Source organism: Spermophilus citellus (genome assembly GCF_964194105.1).
Source record: "Spermophilus citellus genome assembly, chromosome: 10".
In the NCBI taxonomy this organism is placed as follows: domain Eukaryota; kingdom Metazoa; phylum Chordata; class Mammalia; order Rodentia; family Sciuridae; genus Spermophilus; species Spermophilus citellus.
The window spans coordinates 63,749,898-63,770,408 of record NC_138197.1 but is presented as its reverse complement, the minus strand read 5'-3'; the positions used below and the strand labels follow the sequence as shown (position 1 = coordinate 63,770,408).

At 34.9% G+C, this 20,511-nt stretch overlaps 1 protein-coding gene across 1 annotated transcript in view; it reads left to right on the top strand.

Annotated features, from left to right (window-relative positions):
* The window catches only part of ADAMTS20 (ADAM metallopeptidase with thrombospondin type 1 motif 20), a 143,361-nt gene that overhangs the window by 101,375 nt on the left and 21,475 nt on the right, over positions 1-20,511 (top strand). The window contains exons 29-36 of the mRNA XM_081309281.1: positions 3,740-3,907; positions 15,306-15,479; positions 15,555-15,725; positions 17,976-18,176; positions 18,881-19,010; positions 19,220-19,314; positions 19,401-19,495; positions 20,025-20,158. Of these exons, the coding sequence (XP_081165407.1) occupies positions 3,740-3,907; positions 15,306-15,479; positions 15,555-15,725; positions 17,976-18,176; positions 18,881-19,010; positions 19,220-19,314; positions 19,401-19,495; positions 20,025-20,158 (1,168 nt within the window). The remainder of the gene's footprint in view (positions 1-3,739; positions 3,908-15,305; positions 15,480-15,554; positions 15,726-17,975; positions 18,177-18,880; positions 19,011-19,219; positions 19,315-19,400; positions 19,496-20,024; positions 20,159-20,511) is intronic.

Here is a 20,511-nt window from a genome sequence, read left to right as displayed (position 1 = left end):
CTCTTATCAAGGGACATAGAGGTTACCTTTGAGAAAAAAAAATACCACTTTTGTCAGACTGCTAGAAATGAATTATGCAGCATTAATGAAAATCTCAGGGGAAAAGGAAGGCATAGAAATATAAAGTACAGAAAAAAGAAAAGATTGCTGTGATAGGAGAGGAAAGAATTGCTATGTTTTGGTATCCCTACCAATGGCTGTTTTGTGGAATCTTGACAACACAGAATGTACTGTGGTTTGGGAGAGGAAAGAGGTAACATTTCATTCTTTGTTTACTCTATAGCTGCCTCATTGCAACTAAAACACAATTCTTTGCATAACATGTTCCCTTTTACTTCAGAGAAATTCCACATGGAATTCCAGACATGATAAAATAATGGCCTCATTCCTCTTCAGATCAAGAAAAGAGATCTGTACTTAGTCCTCTTCAGATCTTGAAGAAAAAGAGCTCTACTTCAAACATGTGTTCAAAACATAGTTTATTGTATAATTATCTGATTTTACATTTTTTCTAACTTACTTAGAGGACTTTGAATTTATTAACTAATAAATATATTTTATGGAATTTAAAATTTTTAAATAAATTAGTTTAGTGTGCAATAAAAACAAATAAATTGCTTACACCAAAATCCAACATCAATTAATCCACTTGATATTTATGATACCTGCTACTTTGTAGGTGATGTGAATAATCTAAAACAAACTGACCTCCAGGAGGCTGGGTAGATAAAGCACGTGACAAATATAGAAAATGATGATGTGCTAAAAAACAGGTGAGACTCAGAAGACTCAACAAAGTGAAAGGTGGATAAGCCTTTAAGGAGAAGTAACACTGAGAAAGCACTAGGGGAAGTGATTAGTCTGGGTAAAGAAGATAATGAGTTAAACTCTGTTGAAGATTGAAGAGAAAGCAATTACATTATACCTCAGTACAGAAGTTTGCATGATGAAAAGTAGCAGAATTCAGCCAGGAAATTATGCCAACCAAAATCCACAAAAGCAAGGAAGAGAATGGATTAAAAACAATAAGGAGCCATTGTCAATTCTTGGGCAAAAAAAATGTACCTTTAAAGTTATTTAATAATAATAGTTTTTATGTTATAATAATAAGAGTATGCTTAAATTTGAAAATATAAATGTACTAAACAAGTTGATAAAATTGGTTTATGTTTAAATTATGTTTAGTCATAATCTAAATTAGACTGACAATAGTATAGATTACTCTAATAGATTAAAATAAGGAATAAGAGAAAAAAATAGAAGATGAACTAGAGTTAAGAGTAGGAGACCATTCAGTTGTCTGAAAAGTAATCTTAATAGTACTCTGCACTTCTGAATTTACATTACATTCATATATATTGTTCATAGAGGAAATATATTGCTGAATTCTAAATTAGAATCTCAAGTTTAATCTTTCTTCTCATCCTATGTATTTTGAAAATTGTTCATTCTTTCCAGAAATATTAACAATTTGCTTCATATTTACTGTGTGATTCTTGGATACTGGGCATGGTTAAAAAGAACCCTGGGAAATTTTACAAAATAGACACACATGAGCAAAATATAGATAAAGTATAGAAAGCATATATGTAGAACATTCATCCTTGTCCATCAGGAAATTGCTTCTCCTTCAAGACTAAATGTGAATGTCACTATCTTAAGTAATTACCAAAAACCCTAGAAAGAATTGGCTACTTTTCATTAATTTCTTAATTTCACCATATTCTTTCTTCTACCATTTTAGTGATACTTATTGTTTTGTAGCATTTTTGGTTTTTCTGAACTTCACTGGGTTTACATTATTTAAGACCTACTCTGGCATAATTCATTTCAAAAATGGCACGTATCTTTTAGATTATAAGCACTTGAACATGAATGTTATTGAATATTGCACATTTCAATAATTATTACTTTTTTAAATAAAGGGTTAACAGGGAGAATAATAAATGCTATTTTGTTTCAAAAGATCACAATTCAAATGTTAGAAAAATTACATACATCTGAGGAGAAAAATTTCCATGTTTGAACATGTATGTATGCAAAGTAATTAGTACACTCCATGACAGTATATGCTAGATAATTGATAATATTTTTTAGAGAGAGAGAGAGAGAGAGAGAGAGAGAGAGAGAGAGAATTTTTAATTTTATTTTTTAGTTTTCGGCGGACACAACATCTTTGCTTGTATGTGGTGCTGAGGATTGAACCCAGGCTGCACACATGCCAGGCGAGCGCGCTACCGCTTGAGCCACATCCCCAGCCCTGATAATATTTTTAATGTGCAATATTTACATTCTTAGAAAAATAAGCAATGAAGAAAGAATCAAAGTTGTGCCCAAGATAAGTGTCCAGGAAGAGTAGAGCATATAGGGAGGTCTAGATCATCAGTAGAAGGAAAGAATGCTATCTGTATATGAATATGAAATTTATTAGAGGTTTTCAAAGAACTAAGTGTGTTCTAAGTGGCATAGGAAGACTCTAAGTATTAGTGAAGGGGGAAGTAAACATCTAGGACATGATCACAGCAAGGCTTAATGAAGGCACCAAGTTCATTACCCATACAAATGAGATACAGTATTGCCAATAATGTAACAAGGTAAATTTCATTTTTTGAAGTTTAAAAAATTTTAAACATCTAATGGCCCACATTAAATAGTATAATAGTTTGTGAACTCATGACACCCATTAAATGCATAATATACTAACTAATGTTCTCAGAGCTTAGTATGTTTCTAAATTAAACACCATCAACAGCTGTCTGAGAGGAATAAGAATTGTCTGGGATCCATGTCTTCCCTGCTTTCCCTGCTACCTGTGTCATGCTGAAATTGTCAATATCTTCTCTGAGACTTCACGAACGAAAATGGTAGAAGAGGAAGCTAATGTTTACTGAGAATCTGCCTGGTGTAAGAGAACTGGATTAGATATTTCATATTCTTTATCTCATGTTAATCTTCATAAAAAGTTTATAAGATTGGTGTCATTATTCCCATTTTGTAAGTGAAGAAACTGCTGCTTGGACAGATGATGAAATGTTCCTGAAAGTCATTCATCTGTGAGTGACAAAATCCATATTCAATGCCAGGGCCCAAGCTCTTTCCAGCACATTTCAATATCTTGGCTCATAAAAAGACAAGTGGCTGAAAAATAGAGTTTTACTTATATTTCACAAGTTTTTCTTTTTTCACTAATCACATTGAAGGTAGAGAGATTTGTCTTCTGGATTGGTGCAAAAAAAACTATACTTAAATGAAACTATACTTTAAAAAATAAAATATCCATTTTTTCAGTTTCCTGCTCTGAGAGGTCATTGGATTGTTTTTTTGTTGGTTTGTTTTGGTTTTTAACAAGGAAAACATACTTTCCAGTGTGGAAAAGCATATGAGAAATTTTAAAAATATAATAGGTGGAAGTGACTCTACAAACTGAAAGCAAGTTTTATTATGCATGATAAAAGGAGTTATTTGAAGTCTTTTAAAATATCTAAAACATCATGTGTCAAAGAATTCCTGGTATATTGTAGACAAGCAATACTTTTTTTGTAGAATGAATGAATACCTTTTGATATCAGCATCAATTGATGGTTGAGGGCAGATTGTCGAATTTCAAATTCTAATTTGAAGTACTGGAGCATATCTTAATACGAATGTCAAAGCAATGCTGTTTTGATCATTTTGTTTTATATTTCTTGAAGATAAACTTAAGAAAAATAAATCAAGGGCATTCATGTTTCTTTTCTAGTGTTCAGTTTCGTGTGGTAAAGGGATAAAGTACCGTGATGTGCTTTGCATTGACAAATTTCAAGGGAAATTAGAAGAAAAATATTGTAGCCATCTGCAGAAACCTCAAACTCACAAAGTTTGTAGATCTATCAGATGCCCTTCATGGAAAGCCAATAGATGGAAGGAGGTATGTGATGAATTTTATAATTATAAAATTATTTTTTGCATTTTAAAATCTTAATTTATTCTGTTTCCTATAACCTAGAAAGTTTTTTCTTTAAAGTGTACTTTATTCTGTTATTGAATTTTCTGCACTATAAATTAACACTGTACAGTATTAAATGCATTTGTTTAAGTCTACAGTTAAATAACTAATTAGTTATTTGATTTGTCTGTGGCTATACATTTTACAAGGCATTCTGTTTCTGAATATTAGAGGGACAACTACTGATAATCATCTTGGTAGTCTAGCAGCAAGATATATATGTTGCTGTGGTTGCATTTAGTAATGACCTTATTTCCATCCCCAAAAGCTTGGATTTCAGCTTAGACTGCATCTTGTAGAAGTGACTGGTAAATTGCAGACAGGATTGGAAATTGATAATTAGGGAGGTGTGAAAGTTAGATATCCTCGGCTGGGCTGAGATTAGAGTAGAAAGACTCCTGGGTGAAGTGAAGCTCACAAGTAAACGAGGCCCAGGCTGAGAATTCAGTTGTAAAAGAAGGGTGATTGATACCTGCCCTGACTTCTTCAGGGAACAGAGCGCAAAATCTGAATTGGAGGAGTCATACTTCTGAAAGTGGTTGTCAAGCAAACACCAGCTTCGCAAATATTGATGGGACAAAAGCCATGAACAAGATAAAAATGTTAAATGGAATAATTTCCAGAGGGCTGATTGCCTTGGGCTGGGCTTTCAACAGAGCCCTCTGGTTGCTCCCAGAGTACCTACAATTGCTTATCCATTTCTTAAAGAGACTAGTTCTGAAAAAAAAATAAAAAGAAACCTATGTTCTCTGCGTGGAACTTGCTTCTGTCAGATGTTGAAGTTAAGTAGTTAAGTTCTTTGGGAACAGGGACAGAAGACAGCAGCTAGAGGGTATGGGGTTCCCCTGGACTCCCAAGTCATCACCATTTTCCCTGAGCTAATACCACAATATGGGGCACTCAGGTTTTGAATGGTACTTTGCCAGTTCATCATCCATAATGAATAAAAAGTGCTCGTAGTGAGCAAAAGTCTCAAATTTCCTTGTAGAAGATGCAGCCTCTGCCAAGCATTAGCGTGCTGGAAATTGTGGCTGATGTTTGACTGAACCCTTTGTTTTTCATTGCACAAAAAGAGACATATTCTTGAGCATTTCCTTCTACATTAAATTTTGGTCAAGTAACTAGATTATTTTTCACTCTTTACCAGAGGCTATGATTTAAAAAGTTCTCCCCATTGACTTGCTACATTTAATTAACTTGCTATATTTAATGTTATTAATATTTACAGAGTTGTTCCAGAACTAGATCCATCTTATCTCTCTTACTTTGCTCCCACTATGTGTCTGTGGTTCAATAGGTTGTCTCAATTCTCTTGTCAAAGCAACTTTTGAATCTCTATGGCCACCACCCTGCTGTAGTTCAATGGTTGACTTTATGTGTTCCCAGGTCTCCAATGGCCTCCCCCACATACTTTGGCCACTATATGCCTTCATATTGTTTGAACTCCAGAACTTGAAAATACTTGTGCCACTTAATATCTTCTATGACTTATATTGTCTTCAAGCAGAAAGTCTCAAACTTAATCGTGGTTTTTTTTTTCAGAATTACATCAGGCCACTATCTTTTTCTCTCTTAGAGACAATGGATATCTTTTTCACTAAGCACCTAACTTCATACATAACTAAATACTTCTTATTTTGAATACTTCAATTTAATTGCAAAGGATCTCAACATCTCTTATTATTTTTGTCATATTGTGGTTGTGCTTTAAGTAGAGGGCCACCTTACTTTCTTTGGACCAGTGTGGCAGAATAATGTTAAAGCAACTTTCCCTGAGGTAAAATGCCAAAAGGGCACTGGATGTGAAAAAATTGCAGATGGACCAGGTGCCAACAGGTAGCTCCACATTCTGACATCAGGCAGGATCTACAGAGAAGGGTGGGGATGGGGGTTTTCAGTGAAACTGGGAGAGACTTTGCTTCTTGACCAGTATTCCTATGGTTCCCAAGGGTGCTTCTGCTGCTATGCAGCTGCTGTAGCAGCTGTGATTGGTATTCATGAAGGACACTTTCTGGCCTTTGACCTCCAGCCCCACGACAGTGAATCCATCCATCATTAGTCCTAACAGATTGGCCTTGGCTTACCACCAAACATGAAATTGTATAAGATCCACTAAAGGAATGTATTTTAGAAATTTCAAACATACAGATTTGAACATGCATAGACTGTAAAAGAGATGCTTTTGTACTGAGTCTGCTTTCTCCTCTTTACATTGGTTTTCCTTGTCATAGAAAGTAGCTTCATTCACCCACACAGTCCTTAAATCTCTGCCAGAAACAAATGACCACTTGTAAAGTCCTTGGCTTTTGATTTATTCTATAAAAAGTACCCACATTAAGTCACAATTGCAGGCTGTCACTGCACTACATATAATATTATATTCAACAGAAGTGTAATTTCAGAGGTGGTTACAAGAAAATCACTGGTTGCTGCTTTGTTCTGCTTGTATAAATTGCTAACATTGCTTTAATAAAATCACCTGCTATAAAATAATGTCATTCATTACCATTTACATGAGGCTTTAAATGGAAAGGCTCATTTGGTAAATTGTTGATCAAAAAGGTACTCAAATGAGTCTGAAGAGATACTTTTCATTTGGTGTTTGATATCCTTTTTCTTTAATGTAATGAATTTTAATGACAATTGCTAAACAAGAACAAACACTGCTATACAAGACCATTTGTCGTCTGTGTCCAGATGTGTATCTTTAGAGGCAAATCAAATAAGTCCTAAAAAAAAAAGAAAGAAAAAAAAAACCTTCACAAACATACTTCCTGGAAGGAAGCAAGGGGATGTTTTATCATGTATGTATTTGAGAATATCAGCTTCCTTTTTAAGTTCAAGGTGAAACTACCACTAGATTTTTCAGTGTCTCAGGCCTCACCTACTAAGTTAAGTGTTGACAAAATGAATAGTCCCTAGGTTTGGGGACAAAAAACAAAAACAAAAACATGTCTTGAATTCTTACCTTCCCTTGATCAGGCTGAACCTGCTGGATAATTTAGAAAATAATGAGAGTCTCATTCAACCTTATTCAATCTTGAGCCAGATGAAATCAACCACTTGCCTCATTCCCCTTCTCTGAGATCCATATTTTCTCTCTCACATTTTAAGGTCAGAGCTGGGACCAAAGATGCTAATAAGTTCCCAAATCCCATGAATCTATCTAGTACCTCCCACCTGAAGCCCCTAAATTGGACAAATTAAAACTATATGCTAAATGCTGGCTGAATTTTTAAGTGATTTTGTATTTAATTCCATATTTTCTATGTCTCCAAATGATTTTGTATTTAATTCCATATTTTCTATGTCTCCAAATGCATGTCTATTTCCATATTTTCAAAAATTTCTGAGATATGCATTTATATTTATATTTTATAATTTAAAATAATTATATATATATATATATATATGTATATATATATATATATATATATTAGTCATTGATGGACCTTTATTTTATTTATATGTAGTGCTGAGAATCAAACCCAGTGCCTCACACATGTGAGGCAAATGCTCTACCACTGAGCCACAACCCCAGTCCTAAAAATAATTAATCTTTTTCAAGTCCCTAGTGCTATCAAGGAAGGATCCAGAATACCTTCATCTCTGTCTTCAGGGTACTCAGTGATGTGTCCACTAAGGCAGGCAGGCTGGGTACAATTTCAGAAATGGATGCCGTCCCTCCTCTGGGGCTGGGTGCTATGGTTCTCAATCTTCTGTTTTTGCATTTCAATGCTGCTTGTCAACTCTCTTCCTTTATCATTTTTCTTAAAATTTAAGATGGCTTCTGAATGACTGAGATGAGGTATGCATCAATGAACTTTTCAATGCAGAAATAATTGTACTTCAGCAAGAAAAGTGAAGCAAAAAAAATATAGGGGGAGGGAGGAGTCAGGGACAGTCACTCCCTTCCTGACAATGTATGAGAAGCTTCTCTATTCCTCACAACAGTATACTGGAGGTATTCATGCATCCATTATGCAGATGAAAAAACGAGTAGCGTGTGCAGGTCACAGGCCAGGAAATATTGGGGGATAGAAATCTGAACACAGACCTATTTGAGCTTTTCCCACTGTGTTTGCTATCATAATTATTTCACTATTATCATTATATCTTAGCTTATCCTTATATTTCCTTAATAATATATTGTCCTCTCTGACCAAGAAGGGCATAGTTTCAATAATTGTAGGCTCTTACTATACTACATAATAATTTATTCAGTAGAAATGTAATATATGCTGTGCTAAATTTATTGCAAGCTTATCATGTATAAAATGGCTATTTCATAAATGAAAAATATATAGTAATTTTATATGCATAGGAAACTGAGGATTTAGTTGATCACATATGTTAAATAAACTGTAATGACTTAAATGACTAGAAGCACATTAGGCTATATTAACAGAAGGATAATGTTTGTACTTTTTGGCTCTAATAGTCAGGTATTTGGACCTGTGCATACTCTGGGATCCATACTTTAAGAAAATCATTACAACGTTTCAGATTTCCAGTGAAGAACAATCAAATGGCAATAATACTGCTTTATCAGTCCTGCTGTCTTCTGTTGTAAGCAGCAAAAGCTCTGATTATTAGTAGATTAAAGCACTAATGTTTATTTTTACACAACAAAAACAGTATGGCTAGTTTTAATTTTGATTTAGCAGCTCCACGATATCAAGGAGTTGGATTGACATATCTCCAGTTCATTTGTCAGCTCCTGATGGTCATTAGATGGCTTCCACGGTTCTAGTCCTCACACCTTCATACTTTTATATGTGACAGTAGACATCATTTTGTTCAAATTAATAGAAGAGAACAGATTCTGGAGAGTGGGTAAAGTTTAAAGACAATTTTGGGTCAACATAAGAGAGTATTTGCTAACATTGGAGGCATCTGAAAATCAAATGTTTGCTTTGAAGATATAGTGAATGCTTTAAGAAATTATATTTGGTTATGGTTAGTTTGATAAGCTCTCATTCACCATTACTATAAAAGAGATTTCAGAACTAAGGAAAGATTAGGATTAGGTATTCCTAGAGTTTCTAACTCAAAATGGCACACTACTGCTATGTTATTGATTCTCTTGAAAAAACTATAGTTGCAAATAACTAATGGAACAAAAACCTTATTCACAATGAAAATTATAACCAACTCATCGAGAGAGGACTTCACTGTTTTTATTTTAAGTAATTATTTATTAAATGGCAAAGTGAGTCAGCATTATTGAAACCATTTTGCAATGCAGATTGTGATATTTCTTTATCTTTGTTCTACAATAGCTACAGAACTTGTGGATTTGCTAAAATTCATCTTCTGTTTTCACTAAGCCTTTCAAGTTCTAGTCTAAGCAATGTTATATTTATGTGTCAGTATGATTTTTCTATCAAAATTGAGTTATGTAGGGTTGCTAACTTAGTGTATTCCAATTATTTGTGTTATGCTTGCATCCATGGCCTCACAAAGCCCTCAAACACATCATCTGGGGATATTTTTAAAATAAAATTTAACACGCATATAAATATGTAGTTCTATAAAACTATTAAAATAAGGATGAGTGTATGGGGGTTGTAATGTACTTGGGAGGCCATTCTGATAAGCCACTTAAGAGGGATGGCAGTGTCTTCACCACATCTATGACCATAAGAGGAACTGGCTTTAGGTAAAGGTGATGATTCTGCTACGAAAACATTTAACTTCAGTAGCCTTTGATATGTTTTAGTAGGATATGCTAATGCTTACAATATGATCAGAGAGAGTGGAGTCAGGTAAGAACCCTGCGAGGGAGACATATAAGAAGAAAGAGGAGAGCACCTAGAACCAGAAAGATTTCAATCCTAGAAGTAAGACTAATGCACTGGAAGTGGTTAGTGGTGCCAAATGTGTTGGTGAAATTAGCCAAGAAGAGGTTTGAAAAGTGTCTATTGAATTTGCAGGTTGTTGATAACACAAGGGTTGAGACATATTAAATTGAAATAATAATTATCCTCTATTCAAATCTAAAACCATATCAATTTACTCCCTAAAATACTGAAAAACAAAAGTTACCTTCTTTTCAAAGCAGTCCACTTTTTCTCCTTTTGGGGAGGAGCGGGCCATGATAAAATATAGTATCCATGCCTGGTCTCAGTGGATTTTTTTTTAAACTTGTCTTAGGATCAAAGGACCAATAAAGCAGTGTGGTTTAGTGAATTATAGGAAATTATATGTGTTCATTAGAACTTTTTGCTAAGCTATGTTTTGTGAACTTGTTTTTTCCAGGAATTGTTTTTTTCAGGTTTGGAGACAGGATGTTTTCCAAATATGGTTTATTTTTTTTGAAATTATCTCTGAAAAGTTTGCAGGAGCCATATTTTATAGGTTAAACGTTTTCATAAGAGGTTCAGATGAGGCTAAACTGCTTCCAGATGTTTTAGTCTATCTAATAGTGTTCCTGAAGCACAGCACATATTAAGTTATTTGTCTCCATACAAAGAGGTATATATGTTTTGTGAAAACATTCAATGAGTTGGCAAAATTCAATAGCTTAAGCATAACTTGAATGTATATATGAATTATGTAGATAAGTAAAATTATGCATACAAATTCTCTTTGAAGTCAGCGGTTGCTGCTTATACATGCAAGATAGAAATACTAAATTTTACCGTGTCTTTATAGTGAAAATGCTGCTATAGTTTGTACGAGGAATTGGAGCCTACTCGGTAAATTAAATTCTTAGATTTTGTGGGATTTACATATTTTTTTCTCATGGCAAAATTATATTTTGCAGATATCTGTTAATGTTGTTAAAATAAATATAAAAGGAAATTAGTTACTCTGCAACTCCTGCAAAAATAGAGAACTTGAAGAACAACCTGATTTCTTTTTTATAATATTGCTATTGGGAATACTGATGGGTCCTCACACAATACTATCCAGTATTACCTCAAATCTCTTCTGAGATGACAGGGAATATATAGCACCGGACTCACAAAATAAATAAATATTCTTAGACTCCACACCTTATTAAGGAAGGCACCACAACTCTGCACTGTTGTCAAGCTCTGTTGTATGATTTTCACCACTTAGTTCTAGAAAAACTTATATCCCACAGCTGCAAAAATGTGAAGTCTTTCCACCCCCAGAGACAGTGAGTGAGAAGAGCTCAACAGAAAGAATGGAGCTTTGACAGTGCTTTACCACTGTTATGATTCAAATGTTTATGTCCCTTCAAAATTCATGGTTTGAAATCCTGCACCCCAGAGTGAGAGTATTAGGAGGTGGGGAGTGTGCGGCTGATTAGGTCATGAGGGTGGAATCCCCATAATTGATTCTCTTATGAAAACGACCCCAGAGACTTAGTTTGTCTCTTCTGTCACCCTGGAGGTTGCTGGGATCCGAACCCACTGGATTTGGTTGCTTCATCAATAAGAGAAAATGATACCAAAAAAAAAAAAAGAATTTAATCATAGCCTGGTCCAAACTGGGAAGACAACTCTCTGTTTGTGCTGTCCCACAGAAATATTAGATTCATAGTGGGAAAAAGCCAGGAAATATACATATGTAGACTTTTCCAATCTGTGCTAGCCAAGATATTGTGTTAGTCAGCTTTTTGTTGCTGTGACAAAATACCTGAGAAAATCAACTTAGAAAAGGGAAGATTTATTTTGGCCCACAGTTTCAGAGGTTTTAGTCCATGGTCACCTGGTCCATTGTTTCTGGGCCAGTGGTGATGCAGAACTTCATGTTGAAAAGGCTTGGTGAAGCCCTTCTCATAACATCTGAGCAGAGAAAGAGAAAGACTGGGGACAAGATACATTCTCCAAGGGCATGCCCTCCAAGAGCCGCTCTCTTTAACTAGATCCCTCCTCTTACAGTTTCCATCAACTCCCAATAGTTCATTCAGCTATGAATCCATCAGTGGATTAATCCACTCATGAGGTCATGAAGTCAGAGTCCTCATGATGCATTACTTCCCCAAAGCTCATTTCTTCTCTCTCTCTGTCTCTCTCTCTCTCTCTCTCTCTGGGGGGATGGGTACTAGGGACTGAACTAAAGGGCACTTGACCACCAAGCCAAATCTCCAGCCCTAATTTGTATTTTATTTAGAGACAGGGTCTCACTGAGTTGCTTAGTGCCTCATTTTTGTTGAGACTGGCTTTGAACTTGTGATTCTCCTGCCTCAGCCTCCTGAGCTGCTGAGATTATAGGCATGCACCACCATACCCAGGCCAAAAGCTCATTTCTGAACAAGCCTTCAGACATGAACCTTTGGGGGACACTTCAGACCCAAACTACAATAGATCCATCACAATTCAAGTTCTGTGAGTATATTGGTGCCAGGGGTTTTGGGGAAGGCAATTTTAGCTCCCATTCTCAGCACAAGATGATGGTTTATAGGAAGCTGGGATGGATGAAAGCTTTATCAGGATATGAAGAATAATAAACAATTTGGGATTTCTAATTTTAAATGGACCTCATTATACTTCTACCACATGAGGAAGCATAAGCAAATGATCATTTATGAACAGAAACAGGTCTTCACCAGACACCAAATCTTCTGGTGCTTCAATTTTGGACTTTTGAGGCACCCAAACTGTGAGAAATAAATTCCTGTGATTATAAGTCACTTAGTTTAGAGTATATTTTTATAGAAGTCTAAACAGACTAAGAGAAAATGGATACTGATAGCAGGATGCTGCTGTAACAAACATCTAAATGTGGAAGTAGTTTTGGTACTGGGTAAAGTGTGGGGACTGTAAGAGTTTTGATGTTTATGTTACAAAATCCTGTGTGGCCATGAAGGTATTAAGGGCAATTCTGGTGAGAGCTCAAGAAGAAAATAGAAGAGCTGAAGATAGACCTCAATCTTAGAGAATGTGAACTGTAAAGGCCAATCTGATGAGATGGCAGACAGTAATCAGGAGCCTGTTATTGGACAAAGGAGGAAAGACCATCCTTGTTACACAGTTACAAAGAATCTGGCTACTTTGTGTTCACATTTCAGGGAATTGTGTTAGCGGTCCTGTGTTTTGTGGAAAGTAGAACTGATAGGTAATAAAACTGGATATCAAAGAAATTACAAAGCAAAGCTTTGAAATTGCAACTCGATTTCTACTGACTGCTTATTGTAAAATGCCACGACACAGAAATGACTTAAAATAGAAATGTAGGGACTGGGGTTGTAGCTCAGTGGTGGAGTGCTTGCCTAGCATATATGAGGCACTGAGTTTGATTATTTGAAAAATAAACAAATAAAATAAAGGGTTTGTGTCCATCTATAACTAAAAAGATTTTTTAAAATTGGAATATAAATCAAAAGGGAAGATAACTTAAAATAATCTATTTGACAAAATGAGGAAGATTATTCATTACATAATATGAAGGCTGTGGCCAAATTTAATAATCATATTAGAAAATTATCTAATGATAATTAGATTAATTGGATTGGCCATTTCAATCAAAGCTGTGAGTTATTTATCAAGACAATGTGGATATCACATAGTCATCTAAATAGAAGCCATGGCCTATTGTCCAAGACAATGGAAGAATGACCTGTAAAGGCATTTTGGATATTATCAAGGATTACCCCTCCCCTCATAGGCCCCAGTGCCAGAGCTGAGGGGAAGGATAGGGTGACAGCTACCTGGTACCAACTCACATTATTAGCTCTAGTCCCTACATTCTGGAAAAAAGCACTCTTCTGCTACCTCAGGTATGGCTTCAGAGGGCCCAGCGCAGTGTACACTGCCCCACCAGGGGGCATAGGTGGCTAGCTTTGACAGCGTCTACGTGGTACCATCTCCCAGGCATGCACAGTATCTTATTATGATAATGTGGTTACTTCACATAATGTAGTTACTATCAAAAGATAGAGGTGCCTGGAGTTTTGAAGGCAAGGCATCTGCCCAAACTCTCCCCCAGTGTGTCCAGAAATCAGGACATTGAGGGTAGACTTATTCTGGAAACTTCAGAGTTAATGTTGTTTGTCCCGTTGGGTTTGGGAATTGCTCAAGACCTAGTACCCATCCCCATTGTTTTTTTTTTTTTTTTCCCTTTTGGAATGGGGAGGTCTATCCTATGCTTTTCCCATCACATAAATTGTTTGATTTCACAGGTTCATTTGCCTGAAGCTGAATCATATCTAGAATCTCATTCATGTCTGATTTAGATATTGATACTCTGGAATTTAGACTTTGGAGTTGATGCTGCAATGAATTAAGACTTTGGGGGTTACGGGGATGAAATGAATGCCTATGTTTTGCATGTAAGAAGAACATGAATTTGGCAGGGTGAGGGAGAGAATGCTATGGTCTGAATATTCATGTTCTCCTAAAATTCATGTTGAAACCCTACTCCCAAGGTGATGAGACAAGAAGGGAACTGGGAATTGATTAGGTCATGAAGGCATTGCTCTCATGATTCTGAGATGTCATGTCCAATCAGAATACAGTGAGAGTGTCCTCTATGACCCAGATAGGGGAACCTCACCATACACTGATTCTCTTGGTACCTTGATCTTGGAATTTCTGGCTCTAGAATTGTCAGAAATCAGTTTTTATCATTGATAAGTTACCTGGTTTGTCTTATTATGCTAATTAACATCCTGGGTGGACTAAGAAACCCCCTCACATAGGTAGCCCCTTACAGAGGCCAGCAAGTGACTGAACTTCTCTGAGTCTTGGTGTTTTCAGCATGGTACCTCCTTTAGAAAACTCTTGTCAAGAAAAATATATGTGTTTTGTAAAATTATATAAATAACACAAAGTTTACATTATACAGATAAGAAAAATGAGGCCTGGAGAGAGGCTAAATTTATAAGTTATACAGTAGCTTCCCAAACTCCTATCCACTGAAATAAAATTGGGAGTCAACAAATAGCAAATGTATGGATCTCTTAATAGGTACAAACTGAAATATTATAAGTAAAAAGGTGAACCTAACACTCTTGGAAGCTTTTATTCACTGGGATATAATGTGTATAGTATAAGAATTTAAGTGAAACATAAAAGCAATGTAGTAGAATAGTTTATGACTGCATGGTCATTATTATAGACATCAAGTGCATTTAAGTCAAAAGAGAGGGTTATCAATTGGGAATTTGGATGTGGTCTAGCATAACATAATTCACTTGTCAACGTTTCTGGAAGGCTTCAGGCAATTTATTAAAAAAGAGGACACACACACACACACCACATACACACGCTCCAACACATTTTGCATAATATAATATTAATGATGTTTAAAGGAAATAAAAATATGCAATAGCTCAATTTTTCTATTTTTATATAATTTGATATTTGTTAGCTATGTAGTTCAATGCATCTGGGCTTCTTTGCAGTGCTCTGTGACCTGTGGCTCTGGAGTTCAGCAAAGAGATGTCTACTGCAGACTGAGAGGCGTTGGTCGGGTGGCTGAAGAAAGGTGTGATCGGTCCACCCGGCCTTATTTTCAGAGGCAATGCTGGCGCCAGGACTGTGTGCAGTACCAATGGATAGCGGGACAGTGGCTGGATGTGAGTATTGATGAGTGAGCTTTCAAAGACAATATCTATAAGAGTGTGCTATTCATTTTATTATTGCATTTCTAGTGTTCAACATCGTGTAAGACAAAAGAGACCCATCGGCTTGTGAAGTGTGTTGATACACAGAACATGCAAGTAAATGAAAGTTTCTGTGACCCTTCAACCAGGCCTCTGTCAATTAAAAAGTGCAGAAACCCTCCCTGCAAATATGTGGTGGTAACAGGAGACCCATCCCAGGTAAGGCAAAAAAAGAAATTGAAAAATTTTGTTCCTGTACACAACAGCTGGGTCTCAAATTTGAAAGTGGGGACAGATAATGGGTATGCATATTGATCTAATGAGTGATACCACTGGATTGTGTAGAGTACTAAAAGGTAGAAAGCCTTTTAGGTGTGACACAATATTCATGGTGATGCTTGCAGTATAAGTCTGAAGTGTCCATTGGTACCATCCATGAAACCAACTACTAGGAATAGTTTAGCAAATGGGTCTTGCATGGTTCTCACATTTTAAAAACAGTACTATTGAGGTATAATTGACAATTAACTATACATATTTAAAGTGTACAGCTTAAGTTTAGACATGTGTATGTATCCATAAGATCAGTATAATATACAAAATAAATAGCATATTATACTTCCATCAGCCCCTAATTTCCTTGTACTATTTTATAATCCTCCCTATACCCCCTTCACCCCACAATTAACCCCACTATTTTCTATATTAATTATGTGTCACTGTATTAGTTTGAACTTCCAGGATTTTATATAAATAGAATTATTTTTTGTCTGATGTAATACAAGTTTTGGAGATTCATTGAGGACACAATATGTATCAGTAGTTTATTCTTTTTTATTGTTGAGTAATATTTCATATAAATTTTATAGATGTTTTCAAGATTTCTTATCTTTTCTTCTCTGATGTCTGATATGCCTTTAATTCTGATCCAGTTTACTTTTCATTCCATACGTAACCATCTTCATCTTTAAAAGCTCAATTTTATCTTTTAAGAAGTCCTCCATGTCTATACTTAATATTTTAAGCATATAACAGTCATTACTGACTTTTTAATGTCCTTCTATGCTAATTGTAAAGTCTGTGTGTTTGCAATTTAGAGAAATTCAGTATAAGTTTTTGCAAGCATCACCATGAATATTGTGTCACACCTAAAAGGCTTTCTACCTATTAGTAGTCATTTCTCATTCTCCCACTTTCCTCCTAGTCACTGACAACCACTAACTCCTTTCTGTCTTTATTGATTTGCCTGGTTCTGGACATTTTGTATAAATGGAATCATAAAGCATGTGGTCTTTTGTGTCTAGCTTCTTTTATTGGTTATTTTTTTATATATTATTTTTAGAAATAGCTATTCAAATCCTCTTCCCATTTGTATTTTTATTGTTAAGTTAGGAAATTCTTTTCAGGTACCAACTTTTGTCAGTTATATGATATTTAAATATTTTTTTCTCAGTCTGTGGGTTGTCATTTCACTTTCTTCATAGTGTCCTTTGGTGCACAAATGTGTTTAGTTTTGAGGAAGTCAGATTTGACAAACTTTTAAAATTATTATTGTGTTTTGTGCTTTAATTATTACACCTGAGAAAATATTGCCTATTCCATGGTCACAAAGATGAATATTGATGTTTTCTTCTAAGACATGTATAATTTTCATTTATGCTTTTAGGTCTTTCATATACTTTGAATTGATTTTGTGTATAATGACTTTAGTTCTTTAGGGTAAACACCAAAGAGTATACAGTGGGTCATTTGGTGATTCCATGCCTAGTCTTTGGAGGAACTTTCATACTGACTTCCATTGTGGTTGTATGCACTAATTTACAATCCCAACAACAGTTCCTTTCCCCCAACATTCTCACCAGCATTTATTATTTGTTTTATTGATGAATGCTATTTTAACTAGAGTGAAATGAAATCCCAATGTAGTTTGGTTTGCATTACCCTTACAGATAAAAATGTTAAACAGATTTTCCATTTTTTTTTTGGCCTTTTCATTTTTTTTTAAAGAAATGTCAGTCTAGTTCACTTGCTATTTATTAATTGGGTTATTTATTTTTTGACATTAAGTTTTTTGAGTTCTTTACATATGTGGGATTTTATCTTGCCTTATTCTTATTCTCTCCCTTTTGGCCCTGTAGTAACCTTGAAAAATCTTTGCCAGTTACTCTTTGACAGAGGATTAACACCCAGAATATGTAAAGAATTCAAAAAACTTGATGTCGAAAAATAAATAGAAAATTTACAAAATACAAAATCTAGCCTGGATCTAAGTTCTTTCTATTTATTGGTACAACTCTGGAAAAGTTGAGCAAATGGCTTGGAAACTTTGTTTACCCATGTGTAAATGAGGCTGATCAAATAAGATTGTTGTGGAGATAATGCAGCTTGGTATATATTAAACAATTGATTAATTTTAGTTGTTAAATTTCAAAACATCTTCTTATCATCTTGCAATCATGTATTTTTAAGTGTGCAGGTAACTGTGGATTTAGTTATCAACGAAGGATTACATATTGCATTGGGATCCGGTCTACTAAGAAACATAAGCTCCATCAGCTTTGGCCTGTATCCTATCGAGAATGCCCTGTGCCACCTTCCTCTCAGGTTTACAAATGCAATATGAGAGGCTGTTTGCATGTGGCCACTTGGAAAGTTGGAAAATGGAACAAGGTCAGTGTGAAATAATGAATTAAAACTTTTTGAATAAGATTTTCCAGGGGGTAGAATGCCTGGAAATCGGCATGTTTAGCTATATTCTTGGAGTTGTCTCATCTCCTTTTGTCTGAAAACTAAAGTATCAGTTATTTGTATATATAATCTTATCTCTCCTCTATGCTTTCTGAAACTTTTTTTTATAATAGATGCCATATCAATACTTATTTCTGTTCCTCAGAGAACCTTGTAAAGTGGATTACACTTTGAGGAAGTATTTAAAACATATTTATTAATTAAGTGAAGAAATAAATAAATCTAATATATGAGTAATAAATATTATTTGCACTATATCATGTTCCCAATTTAATTGATGGAAAGCAAATAAATGCTACTTTGCAAATAGCATCTTAACTCAGTGGGAAAAAAAACTCTCAGTAGTCTTAATATTCTCGTTAATTAATATTTATTAAGTATTTACAATGTACTATAGATATAAGTATACAAAATAAATGAAAAGAAGCCAGTAACTTAATCCCAGGACTGAGGACTTTTTTCCATCTGTAACTGTGCAGTCCCCAGTGTATTTCTGTATCTTCAGTAGTTCTAACCCTTATTAACCCCCATTTATTTCAAAAGGACCTACTCTGAGAAGGCATGGACTTACTGGGCTTCCTTAGTATTTGTTATATGTTTTACTGTAAATTATACTCTGTTCACAGTGCTCAGTGACTTGCGGAAGTGGGATAATGGAGAGAAGAGTAGAATGCATAGCTGAAAATGGTGGGTCCAGTGACCTGTGTCTGAAGCATTTAAAACCAGATGCTCAAAGGAAATGTTATGCCAATGACTGTAAGTTAATAAATTTCAAAAATCAGCCTAGTATGTAAGTTTTTCTAAGAAGTTTTAGTAAAGTGTAAAAATAAATGTACCTAATAGTCACATACTCTACAACCTGAAGGGTTCAGGTCTTCAATGTGTGGCAGTATCTATATGATTAAGCTCATGCTGTGTTTGTAATTTGTTCAGTGTTGATAAGATGTGTTAACTTGTCTTTGAAGGTAAATCATTTACCACCTGCAAGGAAATCCAAGTTAAAAGCAACATTACCAAGGATGGTGACTATTACCTTAACATTAAGGGAAGAATAATAAAGGTATTACAGAAACAGTTCCTAGTTGACTTTACCACTGTTCATTGTTTATTGATAAAGTTTTATAGGTGTTTGCATTTTTCTTTTAGGTCTACTGTGCAGACATGCACTTGGAGAACCCTAAGGAATATTTATCACTGGTCAAAGGTGAAGAAGACAACTTTTCTGAAGTGTATGGCTTTAGGTATGAGCTGTGTTTTGTTCTACCTGTGCATTTTTTATGACTCTTAAAAGTTCTAACCTTTGTATGACACTTGAATAGATCACATATGGGGCAAGTAATTTAAGAGCAGATGGACATATGAGGACCTAAGCCATCTGTTTCCATGCATATTTAATAAGAAAGACATGAGTGTTAAGCTGTACTCACAGAGAGATTGACTTAAACGTGGGTGAATGGTGGGACAATAGAGAAGGGACTAGCTAAAGATCTGTGTGTATTTTCATAAAAATCAAATTAATTCCAGTGACAAACATTAGGAATTATTTTTCTGCAAACTATCCTTAAATTGCCCATCGAGAATATTGTATATTAATTGTATATTAGTTTTGTATATTGAATTATTTTTATTTCTTTCACATTTAACTTGTTGGAATTATGATATTGAAGAACAGGAGTATTTTTTATTTTCCCGCTTTCAAAGCTTACCATTCATCATGCTGGGGGTCTAATAACTATATCTAAGATTAAAAATATTCCAATGTTGTTACAGACTACAAAATCCATATGAATGCCCTTTTAATGGAAGTAGGAGGCAAGACTGTGCATGTAAAAATGACTACCTAGCTGCTGGATATACTGTTTTCAGCAAAATAAGAATTGATCTTACTTCTTTGCAAATTAAAAGTAAGTGCTGACTCTGTTTTTAAAACAAAACCCTCCATTTTCTAATGAAAGTCTAGCAATATGCTGATATATATGATAATCAGGGTATAGAGAAGGACCTAGCACTGCAAAACAATTACTTAATTTAAAAAGTATTATTAGCTATCTGCTTTCTCTGCAATGACATATCAGGGGTACCCTTAATCAAAATGTAATGGTTGTGGCAGTGATAAGATACTGCCCTTTCAAATCAAAACCCTCTACCTTAAAATAATCAACTATAAAAGGGTAAGAAAATTAACTTCATTGACATATACGTGTAAGTATTTTTTCAGGGTTTAAATTAATAATGAACATTAACTATAAATTATAAT